The sequence below is a fragment of the Cyphomyrmex costatus genome, unplaced genomic scaffold (genome assembly GCF_001594065.2).
Source record: "Cyphomyrmex costatus isolate MS0001 unplaced genomic scaffold, Ccosl1.0 scaffold146, whole genome shotgun sequence".
Lineage (NCBI taxonomy): Eukaryota > Metazoa > Arthropoda > Insecta > Hymenoptera > Formicidae > Cyphomyrmex > Cyphomyrmex costatus.
In genome coordinates this window covers 1,012,022-1,029,382 of record NW_017275457.1, presented here as the reverse complement: position 1 = coordinate 1,029,382, position 17,361 = coordinate 1,012,022, and the positions used below count along the sequence as shown (strand labels likewise).

At 27.6% G+C, this 17,361-nt stretch overlaps 1 protein-coding gene across 1 annotated transcript in view; it reads right to left on the bottom strand.

Annotated features, from left to right (window-relative positions):
• Nucleotides 1–13,821: 13,821 nt before the first annotated feature.
• The window catches only part of LOC108783285 (Regulator of cullins 2), a 54,085-nt gene continuing 50,545 nt past the window's right edge, over nt 13,822–17,361 (bottom strand). Inside the window, exon 2 of the mRNA XM_018551823.1 lies at nt 13,822–14,171. Coding sequence (XP_018407325.1) covers nt 13,990–14,171 — 182 coding nt within the window. The 3' untranslated portion in view covers nt 13,822–13,989. The remainder of the gene's footprint in view (nt 14,172–17,361) is intronic.

The window sequence follows — 17,361 nt, the reverse complement described above, 5'->3', positions numbered from 1 at the left end:
TTTCAAAAATCATTTACACTATATTGAATTAAATATATATTTTATTGCATAGTACTAGATTAATGAATGAATTAATAAAGGCAACTAAACTGCACCTATTTAGCTTATTGATTAAATCAGTTCGAACAGGGTTATACCATTTTAAGACAAATAATTTAAACCTGAATAAATGTGAAATATGTATGTAGATCCATATAAATGGAAGTATTTACAAAAATGCTTAATTTTGATAGGGAATTTGCTATACTTTTAGATATATCATTATAGTGTATGTAAAAAACAGATCAGAAATATTATAAAATAACAGAAGGCGAAATCGTGATTTTTGTAGTAAATAATAACTTGTGTATATTTAAGATGTATATTTTTTCATTATGTTATATTTTTTTGTACAATCGAGATTATTGCATAATTTAATTTGGAATTTATGAACCTTCCAGTTTCTATTGTAGTTTAATTTACATGATTAAGGAACATTATATACTATATCTGATGATTATGCATCGGACTCTATTCATATTGTATTTTTAGCCATATAATCTTTTAAGTAATTAATTGAAATTGTTACATATTGTTTATTAAAAGGAATATAGAAAACAATGTACCAAAATCGATGCATAGATTATGAGAGTAGCTATATGATAGTCAAGTTTTTCTTTGAAGATATTGTTTAAAATCGCTTTTATATTGTTTGCATTTCGTATGTCAAATAAATTTGTCCGATCATACTCGCCATATATTTAAGTACATTATAAAGTTGTAAGGAAGCTAATAGAAAACTACCATATTTTACATTATATTAGATTAAAAATTATTCTGTATATATAATAGAAATTCGAATTTTTTTATCAAACATATCGACAAACTTATTGATCATTGCGTACATGTGCAGGATTTTACATATTGTAAATTTATTACATATAATAAAGAATCTATTTACAAAAATTTGAATAAGTATTCATGATGTTTTTAATGGGTTTTGCAAATTTTTAGTTCGTACTAATTAAAATAATATTTATTCGGAAAAAGTTTATTCATAAATGTTAAAATTCGGTGTTTATATCATAAGATGTATTTAAAAAAATTTTTTAAAGAACAAATATTTTTTTAAACATTTACTTTTAATATGAATGAGGTAATAAAATAATATATGATAATTAGTTAAACGAAAGTGTATATATATATATGTATTATGTATATACATATATATATATTCATAATACAATTTTCATTTTTATTAATTAAATTAACAATTAATTAAATAAGAATATAGAATTTTGTGTATATACAAAAATGTTTATATTTTTTAAATGTAGTTGCTTTTTTCATATCTTTTATATGTATATGCTAACGTATTTTTACCTCGTACATGATTATACTTTGAGCATAATTATAACGTTATCGTTTTGGATGCACGTTTTATCAGCTGTACGATAAAATATTTGCCTTACTACTATACATAATCGACCTTAAGAAATATTTATTATTATAAACTGTTTAAAAAAGAAATTATATCAAAAAAATATAAAAAAGAGAAAAATATTAAAATTAAGGCTTCTGTTCACTCATTATTACCTTATTAGTGTATAGATTATGTGATAGTCAGAAGTGAGAAAACGCACAATAAAAATACTTGCAAATTATATTCAAATAGAACGTTTCCATAAAACTACATTTGCAATTGATAGAATATAGACTTATGAAGTATACCGAAATTTTTCTTCCATTTTCGAGAGAGGAGAAATAAATTATTTATTTTTATATATTATTAATTTGACAGTTTATCATAGCTGTGAACACGTAGCTTATTTCGTATACAATCCATTTCTAAATAAATAATTATTTATTAATTAACAAAAAAGGAAAGTTTTCGATGTTTTTTACAAGTTGATTCTATCGATTATAACTGTTATTTTATTAAAACGTATTTCTATTTTAATATATAGCAAGAATTTTTGTTGTGTATTTTCTCGTTCCTAACGTTACAATTTAACATAATGATAATGATAAATGAGCAGGGATCATAAAAACCGAAAATACTGACGATACCGAGTGAAAAGAATATAATCTCCTCCATGCATAGAGTGATAAAAAATACATAAAATTATAAAATTTTTTAATATATTAAAATAAAAGATTGGCAAGAAAGAAAATAAACTGCTCAAAATTATGATAAACAATGATGCAATTTCAATACCTTTGTTAATAATTATTATTTACGATCTTTTTGTTTCTAAGAATTTTTCGAAAAATTAATAAAAATGTTAAATAACATAATTGGAAAAATTTTAAAGTGAAATTGTAAAAATTGAGATATTAATTATGAAAGCTTCACTCTACTAATTTAATTTATATGTAATATATGTATCACTTTTCAATTAATTTATTTTAAATTTTATATAATTTTAAAAAAGTTAAAAATGCTTTTTTTTCCGCGGCCTCTTCTCTTTCTCGCTTGCAAACATATGAAAACTTAATAACTATTATGTTGTTTAAAAATTTTCAATTTTTTAATTTTTTAGTACGTTTATAAATAATGACTACATTACAAATAATGATGATATTAATTTCTAGTTATTTAAAAATCGTAATTATAATAGATTCGCAAAGATGTAACTAAATACCGAATGCAGAATAGAAAGAAAATTACTTTAGCATATATACTTTTTAATATATTATTAAATAGACTGTTTTTCTTTACGTAAATAAAAAAAATTTTAATTTATAAAACGGAAAAAAATTTTTTTTTAATTTGTCGGTAGATATAAAAACATTATTATTCTATTTATTCTGTAACATGATATTTAAAAACATTTCTATACATATATGTATATATAATATATATACATATATGTATATAATTCGATTATTTCTATTATGTTTTCCTTTCTTCATGATAATGCTATAATCACGCGATTTCTCTCACGTGTCTTTTTGATCGAAATTTTTGGCACGTTTGATATACTCTAACGTCAAAAGAATTCACGACGTTATTTGACTCTGCACTCGCATAGTTGCGTGCAGTCCGCTGTTACCATGCGAGTCAGTATATTCTTGGCTGAAAGGCGTTCCACGGTGGCCATTGCTGATTGGTCGAACGCGACGAGCCCCTGCTTGACCGAAATGACCTTCACATTCTGGCTGATCCCATTGGCGCCATTTAGAAGTCTTACGTAAATTAATTTGCACAAAGCGATTTCATTTAATCGCGCCATTAAGTACCAATCAGAAGTGATTTTTTTTTTATGACCATGTTTGATTATGTACATCTTTGCTTCTAAATTTAATGCGTAGTACGAATAAAAATAAATACGGAGAGTACTCTAATTACAAGTGATGAAAGCTGATGATAAAATCGTCGCTGGTATTTATAGTCTTATTTCAAGACCGTCATCTTAAATAATATATCTTAAGATGCTGTTACAACTTGGTGATTAGTTTATGACAGTTTAAGATTTAATAGTATTTAAGACTTAAAATTATTTTAAGTAAGATATATATGTATACCTATATGATATATATATATATATGTATATCATAAGAACTCTTATATATGTATATTCTTATAGAGCATTATCGTCATAATGACAAAAAATTCAAGTTGGATATATTTGTTCCTGTTGGTTTATTGTTATTCACATAAACAAAGTTGCATAATACTCAAGGTCGTCGTTTATGAAGCTAAAAATATAAGCAAGACGTAATTCTTTTTCATGTGACTAAATTTGCTATATTTTTAAAATTTCTGTATAAAATAAGAAGTAATAATGAAAGGAATAAAAAATTAAAATTGTATAACCTTATAGATAAATATATATTCTAATAAAAAAATAGAAAACGATAAGAGAAAATTTACTGTAACAACCATTTGCAAAAAAAACATGCAATAATTTTATACATATATTGCAAAAGCTGAAGCTTATAAAATATTGTTTCTCTGCTAATATGATAGCAACGACGATTGAATACATTTTACGTTATTGGAAAATTCTTATTTACTTAATATTCTTATTTCATTTTATCAGCTATATTAAACATATCATGAATTCATGAAATGTGTAATTTTAGTATCGTTCGCAGGATATAAGTTAACATTTAATAAAATATTAGCAATAATTAACAATTTATTAGAAAATTCCACTTTATGCATTTCATGTTTTAAATATATAGACAGCGATATCATAAAATTATAACATTAAAAGTTAATAAATCGCTAAGATCGCAAATGAAGGAGAAATATTGTACTCTCTAATAATTTCATCTTGTCATCGTATAGGATTTGTAATCTTGTCTATGAAAGTATTGCTATCAATTATGCTGTATATTACATAAAATATATTTCCACATTATCTCTTTCTCTATATTGGATTTAGCTTGGCCACGCCAATGTACATAGCTCGTTGGTAACAGGACGCTGCTCAATTATCAGCGGCACATAACGCAGTAATACACTGCAATCGAAATAAATACACTATGGAAGACAATAGCAGGAACGTTACGGATGATTACATTTTTTACAAAAGAGTTTTTATCAGTGTGTAAAACAAAAATACCTGGCTGCAATCAAAAGTGCCACGTGACTGCTGATTGCGAAGAGTACTGGCCACGTGATGACGTGAATCGTCGCACGTTGCTCGGAAAATTTCATCATGCGTATACCACACGTCACGCAAAAAAAAACCTTTCGTTAGAAGCGCTTTCTCGCAAAATGAATCACGTCAAAGATATTTTTGCATATGTAACTAATTCGTAACTCTTCTAATAATCTCTGCACATCAAGTTTGAACATGATTACGTCTTTCTACCTCGAGTGCTTTCTGATAATAATGCGATTTCGCTGTTTAAAAAAACAAAACACAGAGTCATAATGAATGATTTTTATTTGGGGACACAATTAAGTCGACACACATTGTTATAACTTTGTTACTCATGGATTGTCGAAGAATATAAAACGACGTTTGTGTCGACTTGTGTCACTAATGTCCAATTTCTACCAAGTAGATTAACTTTAGATCAATTTTAATTTTGGTTTAACTTATTACTTTTAATCTTTCTAATTTTAAAAATGAGAGAAAGATAAAAAGTAAATTAAAGTGAGACTAAAGTTAATCTACACTATTCAACAAAATTAAAGGATCACTTATTGTAATACGGTTTTTTAAAGTACAGGTCTGAAAAGTAGAGATTTCAAGCTTTAAAATGCTTTTTTAAAAATCTCGATGATTTTTGAAAAAGTTATTTTATCTCGAAATTTGCGTATTTTTGCATGGTGAAATAAGTGATTCTTTAATTTTTTGTTGAGTAGTATAAATTGGTAAAAATGGACATAAAATATAAAGCACTTAATCAAACACTTAATAGTAGTGCAGATTTAATACAGGGTGTTATTGTGATTTTATTTCTTACTACTATACGGCCCGATTTATATCAAAATTATAACGTCAGATGTTATAATTACATGACGCTAGACGTTTTGTAAACATCTAACTATTTGATGATAAAATTATATTGTAGTAAACTTTGTCGTAAAATAGCATTTACACGGCATCTAGTCAGTACGTAACATTGATATTACAACTTCAGGATATATAACGGGCTGCGTGTAAACGTAGTACTTTATATTACAAGTGAACTTATAAGTGACAAATAAAGTCATGATGTCTTTATGATATCATTACAACTTCTGCGTTCTGCCTGAGCGGCGAAGTTTTTGCGTTTGGATTTTTTTCTGAAGCTTCCACCTGTGTGTATATTATTCTTTCGTTTTCTTCAAAGGGCTGAACTTTGATCGGACTCGTGTTCAGAGCAGATCCGTCACAGTTGTTTTTCCGGAACGGTATCTGTTCCCCGTGTCCTTATGAGACGGTATAAAAATTCATAATGACAGTAATATAGTCTGTGACGTAACAATGACGGATTATTAACAGAATACAGAAGCGGAGCGTAACGACCAATGGGAACCTCGCTTCCGCGGAGGCTCGACTAGCTCGACTTCGTCACGTGTGTAATCGTGAGAGATGTCTGACCAGCCGCCTTCAAGGAGAACCAATGGGAAAGGAAAGTTGTACGCTGGTGTGGCTATTAGTTGATAAGATTTAAATTTATAGCTACTTATCTCGCTTCATCGAATATTACGTTATATCGCAAATAGAAATTACACTTCTTCTATAATTAATTCGTTCATAACAGATTCACCACAAAGCAAGTCTATCCGGTCGTACAATATATTATAAATTTTATATGTATTATACATTTTTTCATTAATAATACAATAAAATATATAATACATGTTTCTCTAATATGTTGCTAATGGTACCTTGCATCATTTGATTTTCTTTGAGATATCCTTTTTGTCATTAAATCTAATTTATTTCAAATTTTGAAGAAATATTAAGTGTCAGCATTAATAATATATTAATTTGTAGCTATTTATGTAAACACGTATTTGATATTAATTAGTTATCTTAGTAGATATAGAATTAGTTTGTTAGTAAAAAGTAATATATATTTTTTTTATATTAAGAATTAAAATTCTTTATAAACTTCTGTGTAAATAACGATATTTGAAAGTCTACATGAAAGATATAAAACAATGAATTACGAGTATTACACCGCTTATTATGTAACCCAAGTATAGACAAACAATACTAAAATAGTAATCACTTCCATAATTTACCGATTTAACTTGTGTATGAAAAATGATATGTAAATGATATTAACATATTATGCTAATATTTATTGTTAAATTTTTGCGAAGAGAAGAGTCTCTATAAAAAAAATCAAGTCTCTATAAAATCAAAAGATATTTTTAGAGCAAGAAGTAAAAATCTTACGCAACTTTAAAAGATTTTTCTGTTTCTAAATATATTGCATGGGTGATCTCAATCTTTAAAGGTCTTAATGTCTTAATGAAGATTGATGTTAAAAGGTGTGTAGTCAATAAAACCTTTTTTAAAACTAAAACTTTAATCCATAAACAGAAATAGCTTGGAATGTAGCCAGCAGCTTAAAACAGAATGGTTACTCAACACTCACAACTAAATTATATTTAGACACTCAGAGTTGATTAAAATAGATATCTCTCCTTTTAAACTTTAGTTTATTCATACATACAAAATTTAAGCAAAATATGCATAAACATAACCGAAGAGTATGACGGACTTCGAATCATGCCTTAAAAATCTCATTGTTTTATCTTACACGAGCGTTTATTAGACAAAAAAGAAACATTTTTTATATTTCTCCGTGACGATGCTAGAAAAATGTCGATGAGTAAGTTCAAATTGTATTCTGCAAATTTCCTCTCCGCCTTCTCAGCGCTTTCAATGTTGAAGCATTGAATACGGGTAAATACAGACAAAGGACCTTTCTCCTACGTACGGAAAGTTTCGAAGGATTTGCGTCAGCCCATTTAGCGCCTTTCATTCAAGCCTCGCCCACGTTTTATTCTTTTCATACATCATATTCGTCATATATTTCTCGGCAGAAATATAAATAAAATAGCGTCGTAAAATATAAACGAAACAGCGCACAAATAAATGATATAATTAATATTTTTTAATATCTCTCTTTCAATTATCTTATCTCAATACGTTTACGCAAAATAATGAGAAGAATCGATTAACACTAAAAAAAAGTACGATTGTTTAAAATATGTTATATTGTATAAACGTATTAGTGTATTGTTTGAAAAAATATAATCAGAAGGGTAAAAGATTTTCTTATATCAAGTTTTTCTATCATAACTTAAAAAAAAGCTATAATCCAGTTCAATTAATAGAACTACTTTTTGTATAAAAGCAAAAAATAATATACAATCTGTTAAAGTAAAATTCATTTGTGTAAAATTAATTAATCGAAAATTATGAGCGTTATCTTTGCAAGATTGTGGTGCAATTAGCAAGTATCTTAACTTTTAAACATTCCTTCTATTCGTATTCGCGAAAGTTATATAGGACCGGTTTCAGCGATATTGATTAACTGTGCGTTTAACTTGACTGCTTCTCTGTCTCCGACCGTATCACGGGCGCAAAGGATTTCACTGAACTGTGTGGTTGTAGTTAACCGACATTGATAAAACCGGTCCTAAACGGTGCAATCTAGCGATTCAAGTCTACAGCGAATTTCATGACGCTGAAGAAACAGGATCAGTATGCGACTTGATGCATAAAGTTGATCGCTCGTCTGCGAAGTAAACGATTGTTTAAAGACTTGTTACCTGTTTGCCACATCAAAGATATAAGCGAAGTGAGAAAAAATACTGGCACAAGTTCCATAAATTATAATTTTATAATCATAATTTTATAACATGAAATTTTATATGTGAAATCTAATTTGCTTCGTTAAATATCTTGTAATTAGTAATCAAGCAATGTCAGTACAGACTGACATTTGTCAATATTGTAAATACATGTTCTCTCAAAGAACTTGCAAAGGTTATAGTTTTATCGTTATACCCTTTTGACTCTACAGCAGCAATTCTGTGATTAAACTCACACACATCAAATCAAATAAAATTACAGCAATGTAAAAATTCAGTATCAGAGTACAATTTGAACAGCAACCGCGCTGGTCTTTTACGTGAAGAATACTCGACTGATCCGCAATAACTGAAGAATTGGAGAGGCTAATAAACTCGGGCAAGACACCAAGGTCCAAATATACACACAAAGATGTAGCAATAGTATCATACTTGACCTTGTCGTGTGGCTAGAGATGATTATGATTGAGATATTACGTGATAAAATATATAGCTCGTGCATCAACGATGATATCGACTCTAGTTGGGAATTGATCGAGCGATTTCCCGCTTGCATAAACGTGACCTTGAATCTGGAAGAATAATACATTAATGACAGACGGGAATAACATATATGAGATTTTATGTAAGAGTGAATCGATACCTCCCCCGTTCAGACTAATCTTTTTACCGTAGCGGATGAAAAGAACAGCGATTATCGAAAAAAAAATAAAAAAAATATATAAGTATAGCGTAATCGCGTGTTCGACCTTTGAAGTTACGCGCCATTGTATCACGGAAATCGCGAACTAGTCGCACATATCGAAACGGAATCGCTTTGCTGTTCTTTGCTACTGCTCACGGGTAACGTGCACATGATGTTTTATGTTTAATTACATATGCGTCATTAAAAATACATGTACATTTATATTTAGAAAATATAGAGCTTTCTTTTAAATCAGTTGTGTCAGTTTTGATTAAACAAATAAGTATCGCTCTATAGTCTTGAGAACACTCTCAAATACAAATTCTGGATTATAATTCGGCACAGATGACCCTCGATCGATATAAATATAAATTGAAACTGTCATACAAATTAATTACCTTTTTTTACATATGTTCCCAAAAACAATAAATATTGGAGTTTTTTATTGAATATTGTACAATCCTTTATGTTTGTGTGTGTATGTCCTTGGCTTTATATAGGATATTTAAAAATTAATAATATTATATATATATATATTACTCTCTCTCTTCAAGCTTTATTCAAGATTACATTCCATTTTTGTTGAAATATAAACATAGTATCCGTGTTACCATTCAACATACTCATATTATGTTAAATTAACACAAAAATTTGAGTGGAATTAACCATTAATAAAATAAAAATCGTTATCACTTATTTAATTAATAATTAATATAAGATATTTATTTAGTATTAAAGTAAAAGTTCTCAAAAAATTCGGTGCATTTTCCCTTTTTCATTTTTCTTTACATTTTATAATCTATTATAAAATGTAAATATATATTTTTTTTCATAGAAGATAGAATATAAATTTTTGATAGGTAGAATTTTTTTGTCCAAGACTTGAATTTTAAAATACAGCATACTGTTTTAATATTATTTATTCGTAAATATGTAAAAATATAAATTTTCAAAATAGGTGACATATCTATAAACATAAAGATTTAATATGTTGTATTTCTATTATAACTTTAAATATAAGATCGCTAAAATAACATAGCTATTCTGAAATAATTTATAACTTTGATGTATAATATAGTCCAAATTTATATTTAAAAAAACAAACCACATATAAAATTCAGAATTGAATTAAATTTTTTAATTACTAGCTTATTTCTAAATATTTACTGAAAATCAATTCAAATTAATAGATAATGTTTCCATACATACGTATTTCTTAAATCTAAATAATTTACATTTAATTATATATTTATAAAATAAGTCTTTAGTAGAATTAAAATCGAAAGCGTTAGCTTATTCAAAGTTAGACATCTTTGAAAATTCATTATTAAAGGGAATTGTTTGCTCCGAATGCACTTGCATGTACTTCTGAATGAGTAAGTATTACAAATTTGACTCATCAGCGCAAAAATTATTGATGTATCGCGCAATGCTAACTAACTACGCACGCTTGTATACGGGTTACACCACACGTAACGCTATTTGCAAAGTATCATCCGAAGGTCATCACCGTATTATTCGCTTTATATTCGCTACTCCGTTTCGCCGCGTCACGTTTCGTCACGTGGGGGCTCGTCTGGAGGCTCGACCAATCACGTCATAGAAAGGCGAAACGGCGCCAGTACAGACGACCTCGTCGTCATTATACTTATTATTATCGTTTCTTTGAAGCTATAATGACCGGTTAGAGTTAGGTTGAGAACTTCTCAGAAAGGCGAAGTCTCGTGTGCTTAACTCCCGGTACTTCTTGCGGAATTTCGGCTCCGTGATAGAACGAACACGCCTCCGACAGGGATGGGCGGTCAATGTGACGTCATTGCCGTCGTTCGTCGTGTTATGTTGCATGAGAATATATTTCTTATTCGTACGACTGCCTCAGCTTTCGCGGAATCCACGATATCTCGTGATCTTGTAATCCCAGATCATATTGCACATGAAAATTGCATTTAATGAACATACTGTATGGAACTTTATCAAGAATCTTCCATGTATCACGTGAAAAATTAGGATATATTGCTCTTTTATTTTATTTATTTTCACGGAAAAAAATTAAAATGTATAATATATATGTAAATGGAATGAAAATAAGCGCTGAAATAAACGGTGCGAAATAAATTTGCACTTTTTATCTAGATAGGAAAAACTTAGAATATGTTTAAAAAATTTGCGAACACGCGTTCGAGGACATTTTAGAAAGGAGGGCAAGTCTAGAAAACCAAGATGTCTAATTTTACGTATTGTAAAAACTGTAATAAAAAAATAACACATTAGTAATTTATAACACGTTATTTAAACCATGTACTGTTATGCTCGCGAATTCTTTTCTACTTTTCTTCTTTTCTCAAAATATAATTTTAGTTTATCTTAATTAACATTTAATAATTTTTATTTTAAAAGTAACAAAATTCAAAAAATTAATTTTCCCAAAAACAGAGAAGAACTATGTTTCAATTTGATAAAAAATGATTGATCAAGCAATATCAGCAAAATGAATGTATATTCTTAACATGATCAAATATTATTTGTCATTTTATTTTTTTTTTAATTCAAAATATCACACTTTCTGAGTCATATAAAAGTAAAATTTTGATTATCTTATTTTGTAAAACCACCGTTTTTAGTTGTCATTTTAACGGTCTTTTTATAAAATTAGTTTACGTTTGATTTTAATAGGATAATAGTTATTTTACTCATTTATGATCAATCTTTTTCAGTTGTGTTGAAGTACTGAAGCGATATTATTAACGATGTAGAACTTTTATGGTGATCCCATCAATTCGCGCAGCTATAAATCTACGCATCTAAGAATCTGTACAAGCAATTGCGAGTCGAAGAATCGATTCTACATTCGGAATTAAACTGGAAAGAAAGGTCGGAATGTTACTTCTAGCTCGTTGACCCCGTCGCTTTCTATCAAGAAACATCAACGCATAGTCACTATGTCGCCCGAATCATAAATTTTTATTATCGAACAAAATCGCTGATAGATTGTCGTTAAAGATGTCTAGTCATGATATATACACATTAATAAATGTTTAATATCTTATTCTGCGATTATCAATATATATATATATATAATCCCATAAATTTACAATCGCACGTAACGTTTACTATTCATTTAATTAATGCTACGATACGTATGCATGCATTTTTACGATATGCAGCGATTTCACGTCGATGTTATGAGCTTTTTTAAATAATTCCAGAATGTCTGATATCTTTTAAGTTCTGAATTAATTTGATTATCTTTTAGATAATCAAATTAATTCAGAACTTAAGATACGTTTCTATCGCTGAAAAAGCTTGCACGGAAAATATATGGAATGTACCAGTCATTATTTGAATACTTGCCTCGTGTATATATCTTATTGTTAGTTACTGCTTACTACAATACAATGTATGTAATTCAGCGAAGTTATTTTTCTGTTTATCTTTCCTTCAGGGCTTTTAATATTCTAATTATCGCTTGGTTTTTTCCCAACGTATAAAGAGATGACACATTTCGAAGAAAAAAATTAAGAGAAACAGACAATAGAATTTCTTATACATGACGAAAGTTCTTAATAATTAAGGATGTGCCACTTCAAAATTCAATTACCATTCGAGAACTTCTGAAATGAATAGAATTTTGCATTTGACGAATCGAGAAATATGATGCCTTTACATCAGACAAAATAGAATGATTGAGCAGAATTTAAGCAACGTCATCGTAATTGCTTAAATCGTGATATGGCGTGTGTGTTATCAACCTAAATACTTTCAAGCCGCCGTGTATGCAACTAACACAAAAATGGCGTTTTTCTACAATACTCTTATGTGATTTTCATTACTTATCGATTCCTACTTGTTTTGAAATAGAAGACAAAGAATTGGTTAAATGATTATATTGATGTAAAAGGTAAACTTTTTATTTTAATTCTTTTATAATAGGAATTTTTTAATTGCGTATTTGTAATAATTTTACATTATCAATACCGACTTTGATAACTCACTATTTACCTTTTCCGCAGCGTCTACGCAAGATAAAAATATGTAATATCTCTTATGTAATGTTTGTGTGTGACGATAATGTTTTCAGAGTACGTCTGTCTCGAATATTGAAATTAAGTCCACACAACGCGTGGCGGTATTTTATATTTCGATATGAGACATTATCTTTGAGATATTTGATATATTTCGTAATTATAATTTCTGAGTAGTTTGTAAACGATAAGCATTATATATATGCCGTAGACGAGCAATGAATATCATATGGCAAACAATTTTGTATCACTCTTATGTATCTAAAATAAATATAATAATTTAATTTTTGTTAATAATGTGTATTTAAAAAATTTTTTTCAATCTTTTTTTATACTGTTAGAATTTATACTTAAAACTATTTGCCATATCACAATTTTACAATAAATAATAACGGAAAAAAAGAATTAATTTTACAAAATTCTAAATGAAAATACAGAAAAAGTTAGTTAAATCATTCTGTAAATCACTACTTTCATTGTAATTTAAACTTATCTTAATCGGATATCAGGATTTATAGACTGTTTGAAACTTAAAGTTACGTCTACAATTAAAAATTTAACAATAAACTTTAGTTCAATTAAATAGTAAAAATTTAAGGTGCAATAATAAGTTCTGTGTGGTAAAAGAACAATTATTATTTGTCAGTAATAGTAGTATTTAAGTATATACATCAAAGAAAAAAAATAATTTTTTATAGAAGAAAAAATACAATAACTTTATATTTATAATAACATTCACAGTATTTTATATATAAACGAAGATCTCATATTATTTGAAATTTTTATATATAAATACATGTTTATTAGTCATTATTATGTTATAATAAAATAATCCTAGCCTAAAATATCGGGTATTCTGATTATCACTGTAAAAAAATTTTCAAAAACAAAAATAAATTCAAGATTCATTAAGATGCGTTACAACGAGTAACAGCTTTTTTCCATGATCTATTCTGATTAATTATAATAATCGTAAGAAAATTAGAAGCTGCGATGAAATTAGTTACTAGCATACGCAAGGATTACTTTCCCATTCGTTGGATAGACCATTCTTGCTGACACAATGGGCAACGATTGTTTTGTTTAACCCAAAGCGACATACAGCAGTAATGAAATGAGTGGTTGCACTCGCCCCAAACGACCACGCAGTCTTGCCGGCCGTAAACCTCCTTCTTACTTTCTGCCTGGCACCGTAGACAGGCATCTGAAAATTTAAAAATAGGCTTTGATAATAATCAGTATCTACGTAAAACGCGTCCTACAGAGCGCGAGAAGTTTGGATGTTATAATTTCTTAGAAAATTTGATATAAATTTTTCTTGATAGAAATATCAGAGAGAAGAGACAGAGAGAGTATAAGTCGTCGTCTTTTATTTACAATCTTAAATCTTCATATTTAATATCTTTGTGATTAACACGGAAAATAATTGAAACGTATCGAAATCTAGACTACTAATCCTACTGCAGTTGGACTATTATAATCTCTCAGTAATGTATACTTAAAGAGTAATTAAATAAAAAAAAAACAGATTAATTGTGTGAAGAAAGAAATTAAAAAACAAATAAATAAACTCTTTTACACTTTAAAATATAGAAAATTCCTATTTCATAATTTAATTTTATCTAATTTTAAAAATAATTTTCTATATGCGAAATACACACACATATGCATATACGAAATGTAGAGAACAAGGGTTAATTCTTTTTTGACGTATATATATATATATATTATAACTAAATTATTTAATTACAAAATAATAATAGAATTACAAAGAAACAATCATTCAAATAATGAATCAAATAAGTATTTAAATTAGTTCTTGTACTTCAATTTATGTTTAAGAGAGAATATCATTATAAAATGGTAATTATAATGACGCACACACAGACTAAAACATCTGAAAGTGGTTAAAAATTAATGAAAAATATATTACAAATAGTAATTTTTAGCATAATAGGTGATAAAACGTGTCTGTTAAAAAAAATTAGGTCGCACCTGTGAGAGATATGCGATGTCAGTACCGAAACAATAATTGAGGAATGATAATTTGCAACACTTACAAGTGAAATAAATGATCATGAGGAAAAATTGTATTACTTTAGAAAATTTTTCGACAAACTTTTTGTGTACGCTATACATAAAGATAAAAAATTTTGCGCAAATAGATATGCTGCTATTAAAAGCTTAATTGCTAAACGTGATAAACGTACTTCGTTCGTCACTCAAACTGTGATGATAACGTTACAGTTCTTTAACTGTGTCATCATCATTTACATTACTCTCAAATTTTACTATATTTTCTGATATACAACAGTAAAAAAGTAAAATTTAATTACACTAAAATATTAAGAATACATAAAACTTTATTCTAAACGAAAAAAAAGAATGTATTGTATGTTTATAATTATACATTGTATATATAGTTACATATATTATTGTACAATATACGCATGACATATAAAAATGGCAAATATTAATATAATATATACACAATAATAAATATTAGATATATATATATATAATATAAAATATGCCTAATACGATATTATTCTCTTTTTAAAAACATTTTCTCTTTTCAATTTATTTCCAAGAAAGTCAAATAAAATAATATTAATTTAATGTTACATATTATATAACATCTCATAATACTTTTGATTAAACAATATTAAATTTCGTATAGAACTGTACATATGAAAAAACAACTTCTAATTAATTTTCGATTTAATAATGTATACATATATATTATATTTATTTATTTATTTCTTCGAGCATTATCTTTTTTTTTTACAAAAGAGAGAGAATTCTGTAAAAAGGAAGATGTCAGGAAGAAAACATCGTTACACTAAATACACATTCATTTTCGATATATGGTACTTTTTGAATTTCTTTCTTTTCATTTGTTAAATGCTGAAGTTTCGTTAACATAATAATGGAATAAAACCGTATATAGGAATAGTAATTTTTGTGCTTAACGAATAATTACGTGCTTCGTGATTTCTCACTACGTATTACATCTACGTGCGGTTTTCGCATGGTGTCACGTTTATCCCTTATCAAAATCGTTTCCGTGAGACGTAAACGTGCTCGTTCAGCAAAAACGCAATATAATCGCACGCAAGTCAGACATTTCGTGATGAACAGAAGAATACTGGAGAAGACAAGGGAGAAGAAGAGACACTTCTTTCTTACTTCTCGAAATCTCAAGAATTAAAAGGACGTCCATCACGATGATGCTGAACAGATAAACGTGCATCTGCGGTCTTCGCAGTGTCTTACTACGTAGTTAAACGTGATTCAATATTCATCAAATGTGGCTGCTTGAAAACAAATTGTTCACATGTCGTAATAAAAGCATATAAATTCGAATATTAATATCTAATGCTAAGAAAACAAATCATAAATAATTTATTTCTGCCTGTATACGCTAAATATTCAACGATAAATATACCTAATAAATAAACAAATAGTCGTGATAAAATGCAGAATGTGTGAAATGTCGATAATTTGTATACATAACACAGGGTACTGCGTTGTTCTGTTTATTTCCTGTACAAGTTGAAAATCAAAAAACATATCTATTATTATATATATAAATATTAGATAATTTCATGACTGACAAAACAATTAAGTTTTAACATGTTAACTAACAAATAAGTAAATATATCAAGCGTTTGTAACAATAAAAATTAATGATCATAATAAATAACATTATTTACCTAGCATTATCTAAATAATGTTAAATAATAATTTCTAGAATTTAACAGATTTAGAAAAATGAGATTTTTTAATTTCATGTACATTTATAAATTCTCTTACAAGTCTCTAAATCATAGATCTACACATGAATACAACTTTAAATTCTGTGAATAGATTCATAAAAACCGATATTCATGTCCGTTCTTATTTTAATATCGTTTTAAGTAATGTTTTAAGATGCTAATACGGCTGTGTTATAATATTTAAAGGATGTGTTTATGAGAATCAACTATGAATATCGGCCATGAAGCCATGTATCTGTAAAAAAAAAAAAAAGAAAAGATCCATAATCTTATTTTTTTAGGAAAAAATCTTGCTAATGATTATATGAAAAGGATATAATATACATAAGACATTATATAATATTTTAAAATGAATAATTTAAAAAAAAATTATTAGATCATTGAATTAGATCATTAAATTAATAATAAATTATGAACTCCTGAGATAAACGAGAAGAAAATTAGAGAAGAGTATCATGAAGTTGAAAAATACAATACTATAGAATTTAATTTGTTATACAGTTAAGACAAGGATAAAACAGTCAAACAAAGATAATTGTTCATATATTAATCCAATTTTCTCTCCATACTGTTCCGATTATAAAATATGGTCATTCTAACTGAAAGATCTCGTGC